Genomic DNA, 17,993 nt, shown 5'->3' on the forward strand with positions numbered 1-17,993 from the left:
AAGCATGGAGAAAGGTGCTCAGTCTCTAAAATTGTTTAACTCAATATTAATTTCAGAAGGCTGCAGGGTAACCAAGTAGAAAATGAGGTGCTGTTGTTCCAGCTTGCTCTGAGCTTCACAAGAGCACTGCAGCAAGACTGAGACAGAGATGTTGGCCAGGGAACACGACAGTGTGTTGGAGTGGCAAGCACCTGGGAGGTTAGGATCATTTTTGCAGACAGAATGGAGGTGTTCTGAGAAGGGGCATCCAGTCTGTGTTTCATTTCCCAAATGAAGAGGAGACCACATTATGAGGAGTGAATACAGTTTGTCTCATCACAGAATACTCAGAGGCCTGAATAGAGTAGAGTTGGAGAAGATGTTTGTTGGAGAGAGTAGGATGCAGGGCATAGCCTTACAGTGAAGGGATGATCAATTACAGCTGAGATGAAGAGGGATTTCTTCAAACAAAAGATGGTAAATCTGTGGAACTCATTGCTGCAGCGAGCTGCAGAGGTCAAGTCATTGAGTATATTCAAGACAAAGATAGATAGGCTCTTATGAGCAAATGGATCAATGGAGAGAGAGCAGGAGAATGGGATTGAAACATATCAGCCATGATCGAATGGCAGAGCAGACCTGATGGGCTGAATGGCCTAATTCTGCTTCTATATCCTGCGGCCTTATGGTCTATAATGTCATATATATTTTGAATAATTAACCCCACTGGTTCACTCTGATCCTCTTATCATCTGTCCTTTCTCATTAACTCTAAATTGGAGTCCTTCAGAAAGTTCAGATGAGTTTTAATTTATTCAGATGTTTTCTCTTAAAGGTGCAAATGTCCCAGTCCTTCACCAGTCTCTGAGGCTAGAACGTGTCACCGAGGGTCACACTGCTCGGTTACAGTGCACCATAAGGAACACTGCAGTGACACGCACCAACGTTCACTGGGACCGGGAGAAACCAGGAAATAAGATGGAGTGGGTTTTAACACATGACATGAGGAACATCACACAATGGAGCCCAGGATTTACTGAGCGATTCCAGTCTTCCAGAGAGCCCTCCAATAACAGCTTCATTCTGACCATCACTAACACGCAGCCCAATGACATTGGGGTCTATTACTGTAAAGTGTGGGGAGATATCAGTGGGAATGGAACCCAACTGACTGTTACAGGTAAGTGTTCTTTCCCTTAGAATAATCTGATACAGCAACCATTTCCACATGGATTTATTGAAGAGGAGAATGTGTTAAATTCCTCTTGTAAAGAGTAAGCAGAGAGCTCGATATAAACATAAAACAATTCTCCGCTTTTACTCACAGATAGATTAAACTGTTTCTCCTCTTGGACCAGTTCCTCAATCTCAAACTCTTTCTCTTCTGTCTGTCTTTCTGCTTCTCCATCTCGTTTATTTTCAGTGTTGGATTCTCCTGTCTCTGTCTGGCTTTGTTTCATTCACTCTTATGATGGGGCCATCACCGGCCGGGCTGGTACTTGTCCATCATGAATGGTCCTTGAGAAGAAATGGCTTCTCTGCCACGGGAAGCAGCTTTGGCCAAAACATTGAATGTCTTCAGGGGAGAGTTAGATATAGTTCTGAGGGCTAAAGGGTTCAAAGGGTAAGGGGAGAACATGGGAATGATGGACTGAGTTGGATGATCAGCCATGATTGTGTTGAAAGGCAGTGCAGGCACAATGGGCTGAATGGCCTACTCCAGGTCATATTTTGTATGTTTTGAGAAGGTCATGGTGAGCTGCTTTCCTGAGCTAAAAATTTCGACTTTACACAAGTTAGGAGGGGGAGTGCTTGGATGGGAACCTGAAAGAGATGCTGCCCCATGTACCTGCTGCCTTTGTCTTTTCAGATGGGATAGGCTGTGGGTTCGGAAGCTGCTGTTGGAGGAGCCTTGGTGAATTACAGAAGGGCATCTTGTAGATGGTACACACTGTACATCAGTGTAAAAGGAAGTGAACGTTGAAGGTGTGAGTTGTGGTGTCAATCAGGCAGGCTGCTTTCTTCTGGATGGCATGAAGCTTCATGAGTGTTGTTGGAACTGCACCCATCCAGGCAAGTTGTTCCATCATCCTCCTGATTTCTGCTTTGTTGACAGGCAGGCTGTGGGAGGCAGAGTGTGAGCTATTCACCTCGACCTGCTGTTGTAGCCACAGTATTTGATCACTGCTCCAGTTAATGGACATGTTAGTGTGGAAGCGCAGGTTGTGGTTCATCAGGGAATTGTTTTCCATTTTTCTGACGGGGTGTGGGCATCACTGGCAAGGGCAGTATTTGTTCCTCATCCCTAATTGCCCTCCAACTGAGTCACTTGCCTGTTCATTTCAAAGGGCAGTAAGAACAAACCACATTGCTGTGTGTCTGAAGTTACATGTGGGCCAGATCAGGTAAGGATGGCAGATTTCCTTTCCTGATGAACATTAATAAATCAGATGGGTTTTTACAACAATTGATGGGAACATCAGGAATTAAGGTGATATGTTTCCAGCTCTCAGTTAGCCTGGAACTGTTATGTATTATTGTCTTATGACTTGTTTGTAAGTACATTCAATAAAGAAGCAAACAGTTCTTGTCTTGTTTGGGGAAGCTGTTGCCCATAAGAGGTCTGGGTGGTATAAGGGGTGACTCTGTAATTATCTAGCACTGTGTTCATGTGTTGATGTCCTTTTTGTTCTACAAATCTGGACGACACAAGTTTCTGGACAACATTAGATGCTTTATTATCAGACAACCGGCAAGAGATTCTTAATGCGACCAGAAGTAATCCTTTATCAATTTGTGGTGACACTTCTCTACGAATCTCGGCTCTACACACAAAGGCAGTAATTTTTAACAGAATTAAACAAACGGTCTATAATTCACATGGTTGATTTTCATTACATTACTTAAGATAGGCAATTAATATGTTACAATGCCCAGTTATTGTCACTGTCCTGTGATAATGAGTGGATAGAATACAGGGACTGATTATTATATTCTTCATCAATGTGTGTTGATGGGAAGAGATTAAAACAGGAGAGCTTTACTTATTCTCAATGTGGGATTCACATACCTATGTTAATCGAGAGAGGAAGCAAGATAATGGGAGCAGGAGGCAGTTAATAGAGTTATGGCCAAGGATGTCAGTCTTGTCCAGGGAGGACAAATACCTTTGCCAAAGGCTGCAAATGGATTCCACATGTATGGTTCCAGAGGATTCAGTTCTCTGAGAGTCAGCCAGCTCCCCTACTGAGACATCCTGTCTCATTTTGTGAGAGGCCAGACATGCAATTGATACTTCAATAAGTCCTCTTAGCAATGGAATGTTTAACATTTGAGTCATGAAAATGTATGCCATGAAAAACAAGTAAAAGATGGAAATGATGACTCTGTAACTTTCTAACTTCCACACATGTAGTGAAGGGTTTGGTGCCAAGGCTGCACACAGGAGCTCACCAATACTCCATCAGCCTGTATTTATCTTTAGTTGGAGAGTTTAACAGAATACAAAGGGAGTTGTTTTGTAGAAACTTGTTGTATTACACAGACATTCACTTCCATGAGTCAGTTCCACATTAAAACTGGATCTGTTTCTCAAAGTCATTTAAACTAAAGGTTAAACTGGGCTCCAGTGGAACTCATTAAGATGTGAGTAAGTAATCTGTGAAATTTCAAACTTACAGCTCTCAAGTCTTTAGGCTGTCATTTCCCACAATCCTCTGCAGCTCCTGTTCTGCTCAATGATGCTCCCACTTGCCCCTCTGATGTCCTTGTCCTGAGCTAAACCCTTCCTCATCCCAACCGGATTACTCTCCTTATGACTTTCATTCATTCCCTTAGTCCAAGAGACCCAGACAGAGGGACATAGGAACTGGAGGAGACCATTCAGCCCATTATGCCTGCTCTACCACTCAATTAAATGATGGATGATCTGATATTAATCTCAACTGTACGTTCCTACAAATCTCTGGTCACCTTTCACCCCCGGGTCATCAAGAATCTCCCTCCCTCTGCCTTAAAAAAAATTTCAAGATTCTGCATCCACTGTCTTTTGATGAAGGGAATTCCAACGACTCACAGCCCACTGAGAAAAACATTTCCTCATCTCTGTCTTCAACCTGCAATCCCTTATTTTTAAACTCTGACCCTAGTTCTAGATTCTCCCTGAAGAGGAACCCGGTCAAGTCTCCTCAGGATCTTACAGGTTTCAATGAAGGCCCCTCTGAGCCCAATGGGATCCAGAGTGAACACATCTGGAGGAAGGGTTTGCAGCTCGAGGAAGTTTGGATCCGAGTTGAGGAGCTGGAGTCTGAGCTGCAGACATTGTGTCACATCAGGGAAGGGGAAAGTTCCCTGGAAACATTTCTCCAGAGGGTGCTCCCGCCTCATGGATTTGGGAATTGGAGATGAATCATGGATCAGAGACAGGAGGCTGTGACTGCAGGTGAGGATGGTGTGGATCCCAGACCTTTCTAACAGTGTGCCCAATGTCACAGGTTTGAGTTTGGGACCTGACTCCAAGGATTCCCCGACTCTGGGATAATAACCCAGGTCAGGAGTGGAAGGGAAAGTCTGAGGTACCAATCAGAAGGGCCTCACTTTGCCCATTACTGACTCAATTCCAGGCAAGTGCAGTCAGGGTCTATCTGGCTCAGGGACAGAATCAGAAAATCACAGAAAATTACCAGTGTAGAAGGAAACCATTCAGCCCATCCTGTCTGCACTGACTCTTCAAATGAGCATCATTCCCAACTGCCAATGTCCTGCTCTCTCCCCACAGCCTTGCAGTGTTAGGAGATAGAATCGAATGGAACAACAGTGAATGAGAGAGGGTGTCCTCAGGGAGAATCGATTGCAGGCTGTTGAAACTTTTGACTTTATTCTTTTGGTTTTCTGTGAGAATGAAACATTTTAAATGGCTGCTCAGACTATTCAAATCAGTCAGCTGTGAGCATCGTGAAATTCTCCTCTCGATAATTTATTCACAAAATGATTCACAGCAGCAAATTGGAAAGCATTCAGTGATGGATATGTTTCAAATCATTCCTTCTCAAATTACAAGCAGCAATATCCACACAGGAAGCTTCAGTTCATCCTCAGCAAATCATCATTTAACCAGGAGGAGATTTTATAAAATGTTACAAATCCAATAATCCTATTTTTTATCTTCAAAATGAACAGATCCATTGGTTGATCCAGTCCTCATTCAGGATCCAGTGGTCAGCAAGGTAGCAGAGGGTGAAACTGCCGAGTTCCAGTGTGCCATGTACAATGCCAGTGTGATTGACACTGATGTCCACTGGCACTACCAGCGACCTGGCAGCAGCAGGGAGTGGATGATAAGCCACTTTGTGAATGGCACCCTCACCAAGACCCAGGGTTTCCACGATCGTGTTCAGCTTTCCAGGAATGTCAGCAGGAACAGTTACACTCTGAGCCTTGTGAATGTGACGCTCAATGATACTGCTGTGTACAGCTGCAGTGTGTGGAGCTACATCTATGGAGCAGGGAGCCAGCTCAATGTAACTGGTAAGTCAATGGCAGGGAACACTGGTGTGACCAGAGAAAGGAGCACCCGTCTGCTGTGCTTCATCATGGAAGGGCAGAATGGTCATCAAGGCCAGATATTCCCAAGGCTGAATGGGGAGTGGCTTGGAGAGGAAATTGCAGGGGTGGTGTTCCCATGTAGCTGCTGCCCTTGCCCTTCTAGATGGAGGAGGTTGTGAATTTTGAAGATATTATCTGAGGATCTTTGCTGATTATCTGCAGTGTATCTTACAGATCATGTGTAGCAGAGATTCAGTGGTGGAGGGAGTGGATGTTTGTGGATGTGGTGTCAGTCAATTGGGCTGCTTTGTCCTGGATGAAGTTAAGCTTCTTGAGTGTTGTTGGAGTTGTCCTCATCCAGGCAAAGTGGGGAATATTCCATCACATTTCTGACTTGTGCATTGTTGATAGTGGGCAAGCTTTGGGGAGTCAGAAGGGGTGGTGCCTAACCTGAGGAGCTCAAAATTAATGTTGTTGACGATCTTGAACATTTGTCAGACTGAAGTGACTGTGTGTGTGACATTCTAATATTTTACAGAAGAATCTTCCCATGGTATTACCCGGACTTCAGATCCCACTTTAATCATTGGCACCATTCTGGGCCTCGCTGTCTTAATCTGCATTGTCCTGCTCACATTTTACCTTTGGAAACGAAACCTGTGCTCATCAGTAAAGGACTCCACACAAGGGTAAATGTCATTTCTTCTTGGGTTTGATTCTGTCACTGCACTGTTATTGTTTTCGACATTGGGGATGATTGTTTTTAGTGAGTGCTGATATTTCCACTGCAGCACACAGATCCATTGTAAATCATGGGTCAGTGACTGTCGAGACCATGCCACACATCCAGATGCCAAATCATTGCCAGTTTGCTCCATCTCCGGTATAACATGTCCTCCAGTGCCAGGACATAGGTTCCTGCTGTTGACAGTCAGAAAGCTTTGATTGGGTCAGGCATGGGGGACATGGTGGCTCAGTAGTTAATGTTGCTGCCTCACAGTGCCAGGGACCTGGGTTTGATTCCTACCTCAGGCGAATGTCAACATGGAGTTTACATATTCTCTCGATGTCTGTGTGGGTTTCCTCCGAGCTCCGGTTTCCTCCCACAGTCACAAGATTGACTCCCAGAGCCTCTCCACCCTCTGGATGAATAGATTTCCTCAGTGTCTGGACTCAAGATTTTCTGTTGTATTTTGTATCCACAATGCCTTGTTCTTCATTCCCTCAATTGTCTGCTGCCATCTCATTCATTGCCCTTTGAAAGAGTTTTTAAGACTTTGATTGCAGCCCTGCAATCTGTGTCCTTCCAAAAGATATAACAACATTCTGAAGTCTATATTCAGATTTGCATGTGCTTATCCCAGGCAGCATCCCAGTGAGTTGGAGCAGTTTTCTCCCTCAGTATTTTCTCAGTCTGAAGCAACATGGAAGTGCAACAAATTTCTTGAAGAAATCTCTCCCTTCCACAGTTGGAAACAACAACAACTTTGCCAACTTTCCCAGAATGCCCTGTGATTTTGTTAGACAATAGACAATAGACAATAGGTGCAGGAGTAGGCCATTCAGCCCTTCGAGCCTGCACCGCCATTCAATATAATCATGGCTGATCATTCCAATCAGTATCCTGTTCCTGCCTTATCTCCATAACCCTAGATTCCACTATCTTTGAGAGCTCTATCCAACTCCTTCTTAAATGAATCCAGAGAGTGGGCCTCCACTGCCCTCTGGGGCAGAACATTCCACACAGCCACTACTCTCTGGGTGAAGAAGTTTCTCCTGAGCTCTGTCCTAAATGGTCTACCCCGTATTTTTAAGCTGTGTCCTCTGGTTCGGCACTCACCCATCAGTGGAAATATGTTTCCTCCTGCCAGAGTGTCCAATCATTTCATAATCTTATACGTCTCAATCAGATCCCCTCTCAGTCTTCGAAACTCAAGGGTATACAAGCCCAGTCGCTTCAGTCTTTCAGTGTAAGGTAATCCTGCCATTCCAGGAATTGACCTCGTGAACCTACGCTACACTCCCTCAATAGCCAGAATGTCTTTTCTCAAATTTGGAGACCAGAACTGCACACAGTACTCCAGGTGTGGTCTCACCAGGGCCCTGTACAGCTGCAGAAGCACCTCTTTGCTTCTATACTCAATTCCTCTTGTTATGAAGGCCAGCATGCTATTAGCCTTCTTCACTACCTGCTGTACTGCATGCTTGCCTTCATTGACTGGTGTACAAGAACACCCAGATCTCTCTGTACTGCCCCTTTACATAAATTGATTCCATTGAGGTAGTAGTCTGCCTTCCTGTTCTTGCTACCAAAGTGGATAACCATATATTTATCCACATTAAACTGCATCTGCCATGCATCTGCCCACTCACCTAACTTGTCCAGGTCACCCTGTAATCTCCTAACATCCTCATCACTTTTCACCCTGCCATCACTTTTCACCCTGCCAAATTTGCTAATGTTATTGCTGACACCATCTTCTATATCATTAACATATATTGTAAAAAGCTGTGGTCCCAGCACGGATCCCTGCGGTACCCCACTGGTCACTGCCTGCCATTCCGAAATGGAGCCGTTTATCACTACCCTTTGTTCAAATTCTTTCACTTGTTGTTCACACAAATTCTGCTCTTTTTAACAAATGTTCAAAGTTGTGAGGTCATCCTTTCACCTCGAAGCTAGTCTCAAAAGTTCACGATGAAAAGTGTAAAATCCATTAGCCTCGAGAGTGTGAAGATTACAATGTTGTTCTATGGTAAATAAATCTAATATGTAGCTTTTATTTAGGAGCCCTGTTGAAGACCAGAATGCTGTGTATGAAAATGTAAATGGTAAGCAAACTAATTCCATCATTACCGCAATATTTGGCTGGTATTTCTCTCTGTTCCAAATTTCCATTTTATAGTCAGATTCCTGATGTGATTAATAAGCAAATGGTTAGAGCAGGTCAGTTGTCTGATGAACAGAATTGACCATGAAAGGTGGTGAACACACAGCCAACAGAATGAAGGTGGTAGGTTCCCCCTGGGCTTTTAGCTGCAGCTTGAACCTACCCCTCAGGACGGCAATGCTGTAAACGGCGACCCCAAAAATGCTTGGAATTTCAGACACAGAAACAGACTCCTGTAGTCCACCAGCTAACAGATACAGACCTTTTGACATCTGTTATACCCCATTCAGAACCATTCTTTATTGAATATCTTTTGAAAATCTAAATAAAACACATTACCAGTTCTAGGTAAAAACAATGACTGCAGATGCTGGAAACCAGATTCAGGATTAGTGGTGCTGGAAGAGCACAGCCGTTCAGGCAGCATCCGAGGAGCAGTAAAATCGACGTTTCGGGCAAAAGCCCTTCATCAGGAATACAGACAGAGAGCCTGAAGTGTGGAGCTAATGTCCATCCATTCTAGTGGGACTTCCTGTTAAAACTGTAATGAATTAGACACAGTTTTCCTTTCATGAAGCAATGCGGACTCAACTTGATTAGATTTTGCTTGACCAGATTAAATCACAGAATATTAATGTATTCTGAAGCCAGATGGTGGGACAGAAATTGAGGTGAGAGAAATTGAGGACTACAAATGCTGGAGATCAGAGTCGAAGAGTGGGGTGCTGGAAAAGCACAGCAGGTCAGGCAGCATCTGAGGAGCAGGAGAGTCGATGTTTCATGCATAAGCCCTTCATCAGGAATGAGGCTTGTGGACAGGGCGTCTGAGAGATAAATGGGAGGGGGGTGAGGTTGGGGGGAAGATAACAGGAATGCAATAGATAGATGAACGTGGGGTGTGAAGGTAACAGGTTGGAGAGGAGGGTGGAGCAGATAGGTGGGAAGAAAGATGGACAGGTAGGACCATTCAAAATAGTGGTGCTGAATTGGAAAGTGGGGTCTGGGATACAGTGGGGGAGAGGAAATGGAGAAACTGTTAAATCCATCGTGATTCTGTGTGGTTGGCGGATCCCACAGCGTTCTTCCTCCAGGTATCAGGTCGTTAGGTTTTAGTAATGGAGGAGGCCCAGGATCTGCATGTCCTTTGGTGGGATTGGTCAGTATGGGTCTCCCATTGCTTTTCTCTGAAATGATCTGAAATTTTGTGTCCTGTCTCCCCGAAGTAGAAGAGACCACATTGTGTGCAACGGATGAAATAGATGATGTGCTTGGAAGTACAGGTAAATCTCTGTCAGATATGGCAGGATCCTTTGGGGCCTTGAATGGAGGTGGGGGACAAGGTGTGGGTACAGATTTTGCACTTCTTGCAATAGCAGGGGAAGTTGCTGGGAGGGAAGGGTCGATTGGTGGGGGCCATGCACCTAACAAGGGAGTTGTGGAGGGAATGATGTCTCAGAGTTGCAGACAGTGGTGGGGAGGGAAATATAACTCTGATGGGGTCTGTTTGTGAGTGGCGGAAATGGCAAAGCATGATGTGATGTATCCAGAGGTTGGTGGGGTGGAAGGTGAAGAGCAGGGAGGTTCTGTCCTTGCTCCAACCAGACGGCCTCCCTCTTCAAAGACCAAAATTTCCCCTCTCACATGATTGATGATACTCTCTAGTGCATCTTCTCCACTGCCTACACCTCTGTCCTTGAAACCCACCCATCCAATTGCAATAAGGACAAAACCCCCCTGATCCTCACCTTCCACTTCACCAATCTCTGGATACATTGCATCATTCCCCGTCTTTTCCACCACCTACAAACAGACCCCACCACCAGGGATATATTTCCGTCCCCATCATTATCTGCATTTCGGTGAGACCATTCTCTCCCCGACTCCCTTGTTAGGCCCATGCACCCCACTAAACCACCCTCCTCTCCCGGCATCTTTCACTGCCAAACCAAGAAGTGCAAAAACTGTGCCCACACCTCCCCCCTCACCTTCGCCCAAGGCCCAAAAGGATCCTTCCTCATACCTGTACTTCCACAAATGTCATTTACTGCATCTCTTGCACCCGATGTGGTTTCCCCTGAACATCTCTGGGGCCCCCACACTGAACAACCCCACCACCCTGTGGCCAAATACTTTAACTCCCCTTCCCACTCCACCAAGGACATGCAGGTCCTGGCCTCCTCCATCACCAAACCCTAGCCACCCAGCACCTGCAGGAAGAATGCCTCATCTTCCACCTTGGCACCTTCCAACCACAAAGGATCAATGTGGATTTCACAAGTTTCCACATTTCCCCTCCCTCAGCCTAATCCTAGTCCCAACCTTCCAACTGGGCATTGCCCTCTTGAACAGACCTACCCATCCATCTGCCTTCCCACCTATCTGCTCCACCCTCCTCTCCAACCGATCATCTTTACCCCATCTTCAATTACCTTTCGCATTCCCAGCTCCTTTCACCCCAACCCCACTGGCCTCCCATTTATCTCTCAGCCTCCTTGGCCCACAAGCCTCATTCCTGATAAAGGTCTTATTCTTGAAACATCAATTCTCCTACTCTTTGGATGCTGTCTAACCAGCTGTGCTTTTCCAGCTCCACACTCTTCGAGAAAGCCAGGTGCCAGTCTTTTCCATCTCCTTCTGTAGTTTCCTTCATTTAAAGTAATATCCTTTTCTGATTTTGTTCCCCAATCCACAATAAAGACAATTATAAAGATGTGGTCATTATGGGGAATGTTCTCCACAACATCCCAGCTGCCTATTTGTGATATTTGATTATTTGTCTCACAGACTCACTGACAGCAGCTGGTGACCAGTGTCGCCCTGGAGCTTACAGAAACCCTCCTTCAACAGGACACAGATGGGTGAGCTTCACTGTTCTTCATTGTACATGTTTCTGGAACAAGGAGGAACTGGTGATTAGATTAGATTAGATTACTTACAGTGTGGAAACAGGCCCTTCGGCCCAACAAGTCCACACCGCCCCGCCGAAGCGCAACCCACCCATACCCTTACATTTACCCCTTACCTAACACTAACGGGCAATTTAGCATGGCCAATTCACCTAACCTGCACATCTTTTGGACTGTGGGAGGAAACCGGAGCACCCGGAGGAAACCCACGCAGACACGGGGAGAACGTGCAAACTCCACACAGTCAGTCGCCTGAGGCGGGAATTGAACCCGGGTCTCTGACGCTGTGAGGCAGCAGTGCTAACCACTGTGCCACCGTGCCGCCCATGGTGTCATGTTCAACTTATGATTCCAAATCAATTTCTCCTACACAGCCAACCTTTTGTCTTAAGCCCTTTGTTACACATCACTGAGGTAACACGCTGGAAATGGAGGCCAGCTATTAATGGACTAGTCACAAACTTTAAAAATTTTTACAAACCACATGCAAGTCCCTCATTTTCCTATCCTTTAGACCCAGGGTGACAGAATGCACAGACCAGGTTTCTCTCCTTAACACGAGTACCTATTTCTTACACAGCAATAGAATCTAGTTACAGGGAAACAATGACATATAACCTTACAGTTAAAACTCATACCCTCAAATAAACTCCCTCTTTCACACACACAGAATGACAGAGACAGATAAAAAAAACATTGGTATTATGGACCGAGGGAAAGATTGGGTCCACATGGATTTCTAACTTGATTCTTCTGCTGCTCAGATGCTATTTCTCAATCTTCCTTCTCCAGATGCTTTTGCTTATTTACAGGAGGCACGGGGGAACAGATTCACACTGACAGCAGCTCCCTGACTGATTCACACTGACAGTGACTCCCTGACTGATTCACACTGACAGTGACTCCCTGACTGATTCACACTGACAGTGACTCCCTGACTGATTCACACTGACAGTGACTCCCTGACTGATTCACACTGACAGTGACTCCCTGACTGATTCACACTGACAGTGACTCCCTGACTGATTCACACTGACAGTGACTCCCTGACTGATTCACACTGACAGCAGCTCCCTGACTGATTCACACTGATAGTGACTCCCTGACTGATTCACACTGACAGTGACTCCCTGACTGATTCACACTGACAGCGGCTCCCTGACTGATTCACACTGATTCACACAGTCTACGCTCTGGTGAGAACCCTTCATCTTCCTCCTACCTTACTTTTCAGATATTTTCTTCTGAGGATGATATGCATAAACCCACATGATGTGCTACTACCTGGTCCCACACCAACTGCACGATGAGAAAGTGGAATCTCTTGTAATTGATGCAAATTCTTCAGTTCACATGAAAAGCGTGCAAGTACTGGAGTCCTCTTGGCAGCATAGTGTAGTGGGGAAGCCCAGAATGGGACTCTCCAAGATGTGCAGCATGGGTTGGGAAGACCAGAATGGAATACTCTGGGAGTCACGGTGTGGGTTGGGAAGCCTGGAGCGCAACACTGTAGGGGGTGCAATGTGGGTTGGGAAGCCCAGAGTGGGACACTCTAGGGGGTGAAGTGTGGGTTGGGTAGTCTGGAGCGGGAACACTCTAGGGAGAGCAGTGTGGGTGGAGAAACCCGTAGTGGGACGCTCTAGTGGGTGCAGTTTGGGTTGGGAAGCCCAGAGCGGGACACTCTCGGGGGTGCAGTGTGGGTGGGGAAGCCTGGAACGGGACACTCTCGGGGGTACAGTGTGGATTGGGAAGCCCTGAGCAGGAAACTCTTGGAGGTGCAGTGTGGGTTGGGAATCCTGGAGGGGATACTCTAGGGGGTGCAGGGTGGGTTGGGAAGCCTGGAGTGGGACATTGTAGGGAGTGCAGGGTGGGTTGGGAAGCCTGGAGTGGGACACTTTAGGGGGTGTAGTTTGGGTTGGAAAGCCTTGAGCAAGACACTCTTGGGGGTGCAGTGTGGGTTGGGAAGCCTGGAGCAGGACACTCTCGGGGGTGCAGTGTGGGTTGGGAAGCCTGGAGCAGGACACTCTCGGGGGTGCAGTGTGTGTTGGGAAGACTGGAGTGGGACACTCTCGGGGGTGCAGTGTGGGTTGGGAAGCCTGGAGTGGGACACTCTCGGGGGTGCAGTGTGGGTTGGGAAGCCTGGAGTGGGACATTCTCAGGGATGCAGTGTGGGTTGGGAAGCCTGGAGCAGGACACTCTCGGGGGTGCAGTGTGGGTTGGGAAGCCTGGAGCAGGACACTCTCGGGGGTGCAGTGTGGGTTGGGAAGCCTGGAGCAGGACACTCTCGGGGGTGCAGTGTGGTTTGGGAAGCCCTGAGCAGGAAACTCTTGGAGGTGCAGTGTGGGTTGGGAATCCTGGAGGGGATACTCTAGGGGGTGCAGGGTGGGTTGGGAAGCCTGGAGTGGGACACTCTAGGGAGTGCAGGGTGGGTTGGGAAGCCTGGAGTGGGACACTTTAGGGGGTGTAGTTTGGGTTGGAAAGCCCTGAGCAAGACACTCTTGGCGGTGCAGTGTGGGTTGGGAATCCTGGAGTGGGACACTCTTGGCGGTGCAGTGTGGGTTGGGAAGCCTGGAGTGGGACTCTCTTGGCGGTGCAGTGTGGGTTGGGAAGCCTGGAGCAGGACACTCTCGGGGGTGTAGTGTGGGTTCGGAAGCCTGGAGCAGGACACTCTCGGGGGTGCAGTGTGGGTTGGGAATCCTGGAGTGGGACACTCTTGGCGGTGCAGTGTGGGTTGGGAAGCCTGGAGCAGGACACTCTCGGGGGTGCAGTGTGGGTTGGGAAGCCTGGAGCAGGACACTCTCAGGGGTGCAGTGTGGGTTGGGAAGCCTGGAGGGGGACACTCTTGACAGCATGCTGTAGCATTAGTGAAGCAAAGTTTGTGGTCTTTTTAAAGTTCTCTTTTCTTTATTTTTATTTGAAGTTAATGTGAACAGCACTTATATATAGCAATGGCACACACATTTCACCGTATTTTATATTGACATACATGTGACAATATATTTCACAATTTCTCAACCCACAGCAGCTCGCTGACTGATTCATTAGACATTGCAGCCAACAGGAATTGCTGAAGGAGAAATCAGCTGCCTTTCTTCAGGGTTAAAGGGTTGTTTACTGCAGAGAACAGAGAGACAGCTCCTGACCTGGTGGAGATCTGATGAATTCTCTGTATCTTGTAACAGTCTCAAACCTGTTCAGCTCACTGTGAGCTACTCACATTGTTATTGGAATGCAGAAGTCTTTTGTTATAAATACCTGGTCATGGGTTCACAGACTAATCAGCTACATGCTGTTGGTTTGAACTCCACTATTACTTGTCCTCCTGCCCCATCCCCTCCCTCCCATCCTGACTCCCTCTCTCTCTCCACACTCCTGCCCGACCTCCTCTGTAAACCCTCTCCCACTACTGCCCCAATAGGAAGCTGTGTAAACAACACTTACAATGAGAGTCAGGTTACTTGATTTCATAAAATGCAGGAATCCATTAACAATCTCTGGATTCTAAACCAGTTAATTTTCCATTTCAGTCCACACTTAAAAATACAAAACATAAAAACATTTCCACTCCTTGACAGCTCATGTCTCCAGAGAGAAACCAGGACAACTGATTCCAGATCCCTACATCATCTCTCAGACACTCATAAGGGGTTATTGGAGAGCAACTTAACATGGCTCATCGCCAATTATCCCTCATGGTGACCAGCAACTGATCCTTCAGCAGGAAAACTAAATCACTCAAATTACCAAATGAGACATACTGGTCCAACTTGCTTTGTGTAATTCAGAATCAAGGTTGAGTCTGACCGGGATGTTAAGGTCCAAGTATTCCTGATTTTCCTTCTGGAATGTACTTCTCTCTGGGAGCTATATTCCTCTTCCACTCAGCTGTATTGTCAGCTGTCCACTGACAGAAACTGTTTGCCAAATCAGTCACCTTCATGAAAATAGATATGTTTCAAGACTAATTCCTGCCTCTGTCTAATCAGCATTCAGTCATCTCTCATTTTATAATGATTACTGAACACAATATTTATTGTTTCCTTCTTATTACAGAATGTGAAGGATTCTCCAGCAGATTCTGACTCAACCTACATGGTAAATATCTAGTACTGCAATTAACGTTTGGCTTTACAATATTCACCCTATTCCCAAAGAGCTCTCCTTCTGAGTTTCCATTGGTCCCTTCATTTGACTGTCATTTCTATTCACCAATCATCATCAGTGGGAATGGGCTCAGTTTCTAGCAAATAGGAATGTTCACCATATTGGATTCCCAACTCGATTACTGAGATTTTTCTGTTCTCCACTCTCTGAGCTCATTGCTTTCCAATCCCAGGGTCAGACCACCAGACACTGAGCCCCTCCTGGACCCTCCAAGTTCAAGTCTCATTCTCTGCCACTTGGCCCTACTGGCTCCCTGCTATCACTTCTTCCCTCAAAGCCAATCACTGGTCTCCTCAGTCACTGCCAACCTCAGGAGCCAACTATTGTCATCACTGCATTCAACAATTCTCAGAAGAAAAAAGTTCTTCCATTTATATTACTCCACTCACAACCCCAGCATGGCTGAGGAGTCGTTACAATGACTGAAGTGCCTTTGAGGTGTGGTCACTGTTATCAGAAAGAGAGCAACTGATATAAACACAGCAAGGTCACTGGAGAACAATGTTGCTTTAGAATATAAGAACATAAGAAATAAGAGCAAGTGTACAGCCGACAGCTCCTCCAAGCTGCTCCACCATTGAATACACGTCCTGGTGAATAATCTGTCCCAAATCCACTTTCCCACCTGCTCCTCATATTCCAGACATTCTCAGAGAAACCAAAGGTCTGTCCATTCCAACCTGAAATGCTGTCAGTGATGGAACATCATCAACTTTTTTGGAGAGAGAATTCCACAGATTAACAACCCTTTTAGGAAAGTGGATTCTACCAAAAAGATCATTTGTATTCCTGCTCGGGAAGACAGGGTTTCAGTGTGACATCTCATTGAAAAGCCTGTCCTGCTGACAGTGCTGCACTGCCTCTGTACTGTACTGAGGGAGCAGCCTGGATGGTACAATCACATCTCAGGACTCCACTTTCAATCCAAACTCTCCAGTCTCAAAAACAAATGTTTTTCCACTGAGCTGACACCAATGAATGAAGGAGGCTGTTAACATGGATCTGGTTCCAGGGATGGAAATCCCTTTTGCCCATGAGCAGTAAATATTGTTCGAATGTGAAATATTTCTAAATAAGCCATCACTGGTTTTAACATTTCTCTTTTTCCTGTTAGCCATTGCAGCAATGGGATCGCTCTATTTACAGTGAGCTTTAAGGTATGTTTCTAGTTTTGCCTCTGACAGGGTTGTTTACCTGATGCAGCAATGTTTATACTGTCTCCAAGAACATGAGAATCTGGGTGTGGGGATTTTGTTATTCATGAGTCTGAACGCTACTATTATGTACAGCTGCTGGAAAAATTGGAGGAGACTCATGTTATATGCAAACATGACCTTCCTCAGTCTTGTCAATGTCCAGATTAACATTAGCAATTGGGATACACAGAGCAGGATTATTTCCAGTAAATCCCATGCTTCATGTGATCTGATACAAGATGGAGTCAGAGATCTTTGTACTCTCAGGTCACAGGCTATGATGCAATGATGATGTCATCACCATATGAAATCATGGAATCATTCAGTCCAAAAGAGACCCTTCAGCCCATCGAGTCTGTTCCATCAATCATTACACTAAACGTCCACTAGTCCAAACTTCAACCACTACGTTCACAGCCTTGAATATTACATCATTGCAATTGCTTATCCAACTTAGTTTTGAAGGTTGAGGTTTCTCACCTCAACTACTCTCCCAGGCAGTGAATTCTATATTCTCACCTTTCGTCAAATCCCCTCTAAACCTCCGGCCTTCCACAGATTCATGGAATCATACAGCACAGAAATAGACCTTCGATCTAACTCGTTCATTCCAACCACTTTCCCAGACTAATCTCGTCCAATTTGTGTGTGTTTGGCCCATCTCCAATAAAATCTTTCCTGTTCATGTACCTATCCAAATGTCTTTTAAATGTTGCAATTGTACCTGCATCTCCCATTTCCTCTGGCAGTTCATTCCACTTATGAACCACCCTCCGTGTGAATATATTGCTCCACAGGTCCCTTTTAAATCTTGCTCCAGTCACCTTAAAAATATGCGCCTTAGTTTTGCATCCCTTACCCTCAGGAAACAATCTTTGCTCTTCACCCTATCTATGTTCCTCCTGATTTTTAAGGTCACCCCCTCAATGTCTTACGCTCCAGTGAAAAACTCCCAGCCTGTCCAGCCACTCCTTTTAACTATGGACAAACTCCCCAAGCTCCCTCTATCCCCCTGAGATTCCTTGTGTCCTGTCATTCATTGAGTCCTCCATATCTCATACACCTCCCCTGACCCACTAACTGTGTGACTGAACACAACAACCAATGAAGTGGAATTAAAAATCCAGCGTCGTGGTGACCATTGAAACCTGGTCAGTGGTTATCGATGACTTCCCATTTAATGAACGCATCTGTCAGGGAGAAAAGCCTGTTGCTTATAACTGGGCTGGTCTATATGTGACTCCAGAACCACAGCAATGTAATTGAGTCTAAACAACCCGCTGAAATGGCACTAACAAGACAGTCAGTTCAAG

General features: G+C 46.0%; 1 protein-coding gene across 1 annotated transcript in view; it reads left to right on the forward strand.

Annotated features, from left to right (window-relative positions):
• Positions 1–17,993, forward strand: part of LOC122553153 (immunoglobulin superfamily member 3-like) — a 76,812-nt gene that overhangs the window by 57,866 nt on the left and 953 nt on the right. Inside the window, exons 7-12 of the mRNA XM_087991034.1 lie at positions 815–1,159; positions 6,062–6,212; positions 8,312–8,355; positions 11,199–11,272; positions 15,374–15,415; positions 16,599–16,641. Coding sequence (XP_087847160.1) covers positions 815–1,159; positions 6,062–6,212; positions 8,312–8,355; positions 11,199–11,272; positions 15,374–15,415; positions 16,599–16,640 — 698 coding nt within the window. The 3' untranslated portion in view covers position 16,641. The remainder of the gene's footprint in view (positions 1–814; positions 1,160–6,061; positions 6,213–8,311; positions 8,356–11,198; positions 11,273–15,373; positions 15,416–16,598; positions 16,642–17,993) is intronic.

This window comes from Chiloscyllium plagiosum, unplaced genomic scaffold (genome assembly GCF_037043375.1).
Source record: "Chiloscyllium plagiosum isolate Xiang-an unplaced genomic scaffold, Cpla_swu_hap1 HiC_scaffold_10, whole genome shotgun sequence".
NCBI lineage: Eukaryota > Metazoa > Chordata > Chondrichthyes > Orectolobiformes > Hemiscylliidae > Chiloscyllium > Chiloscyllium plagiosum.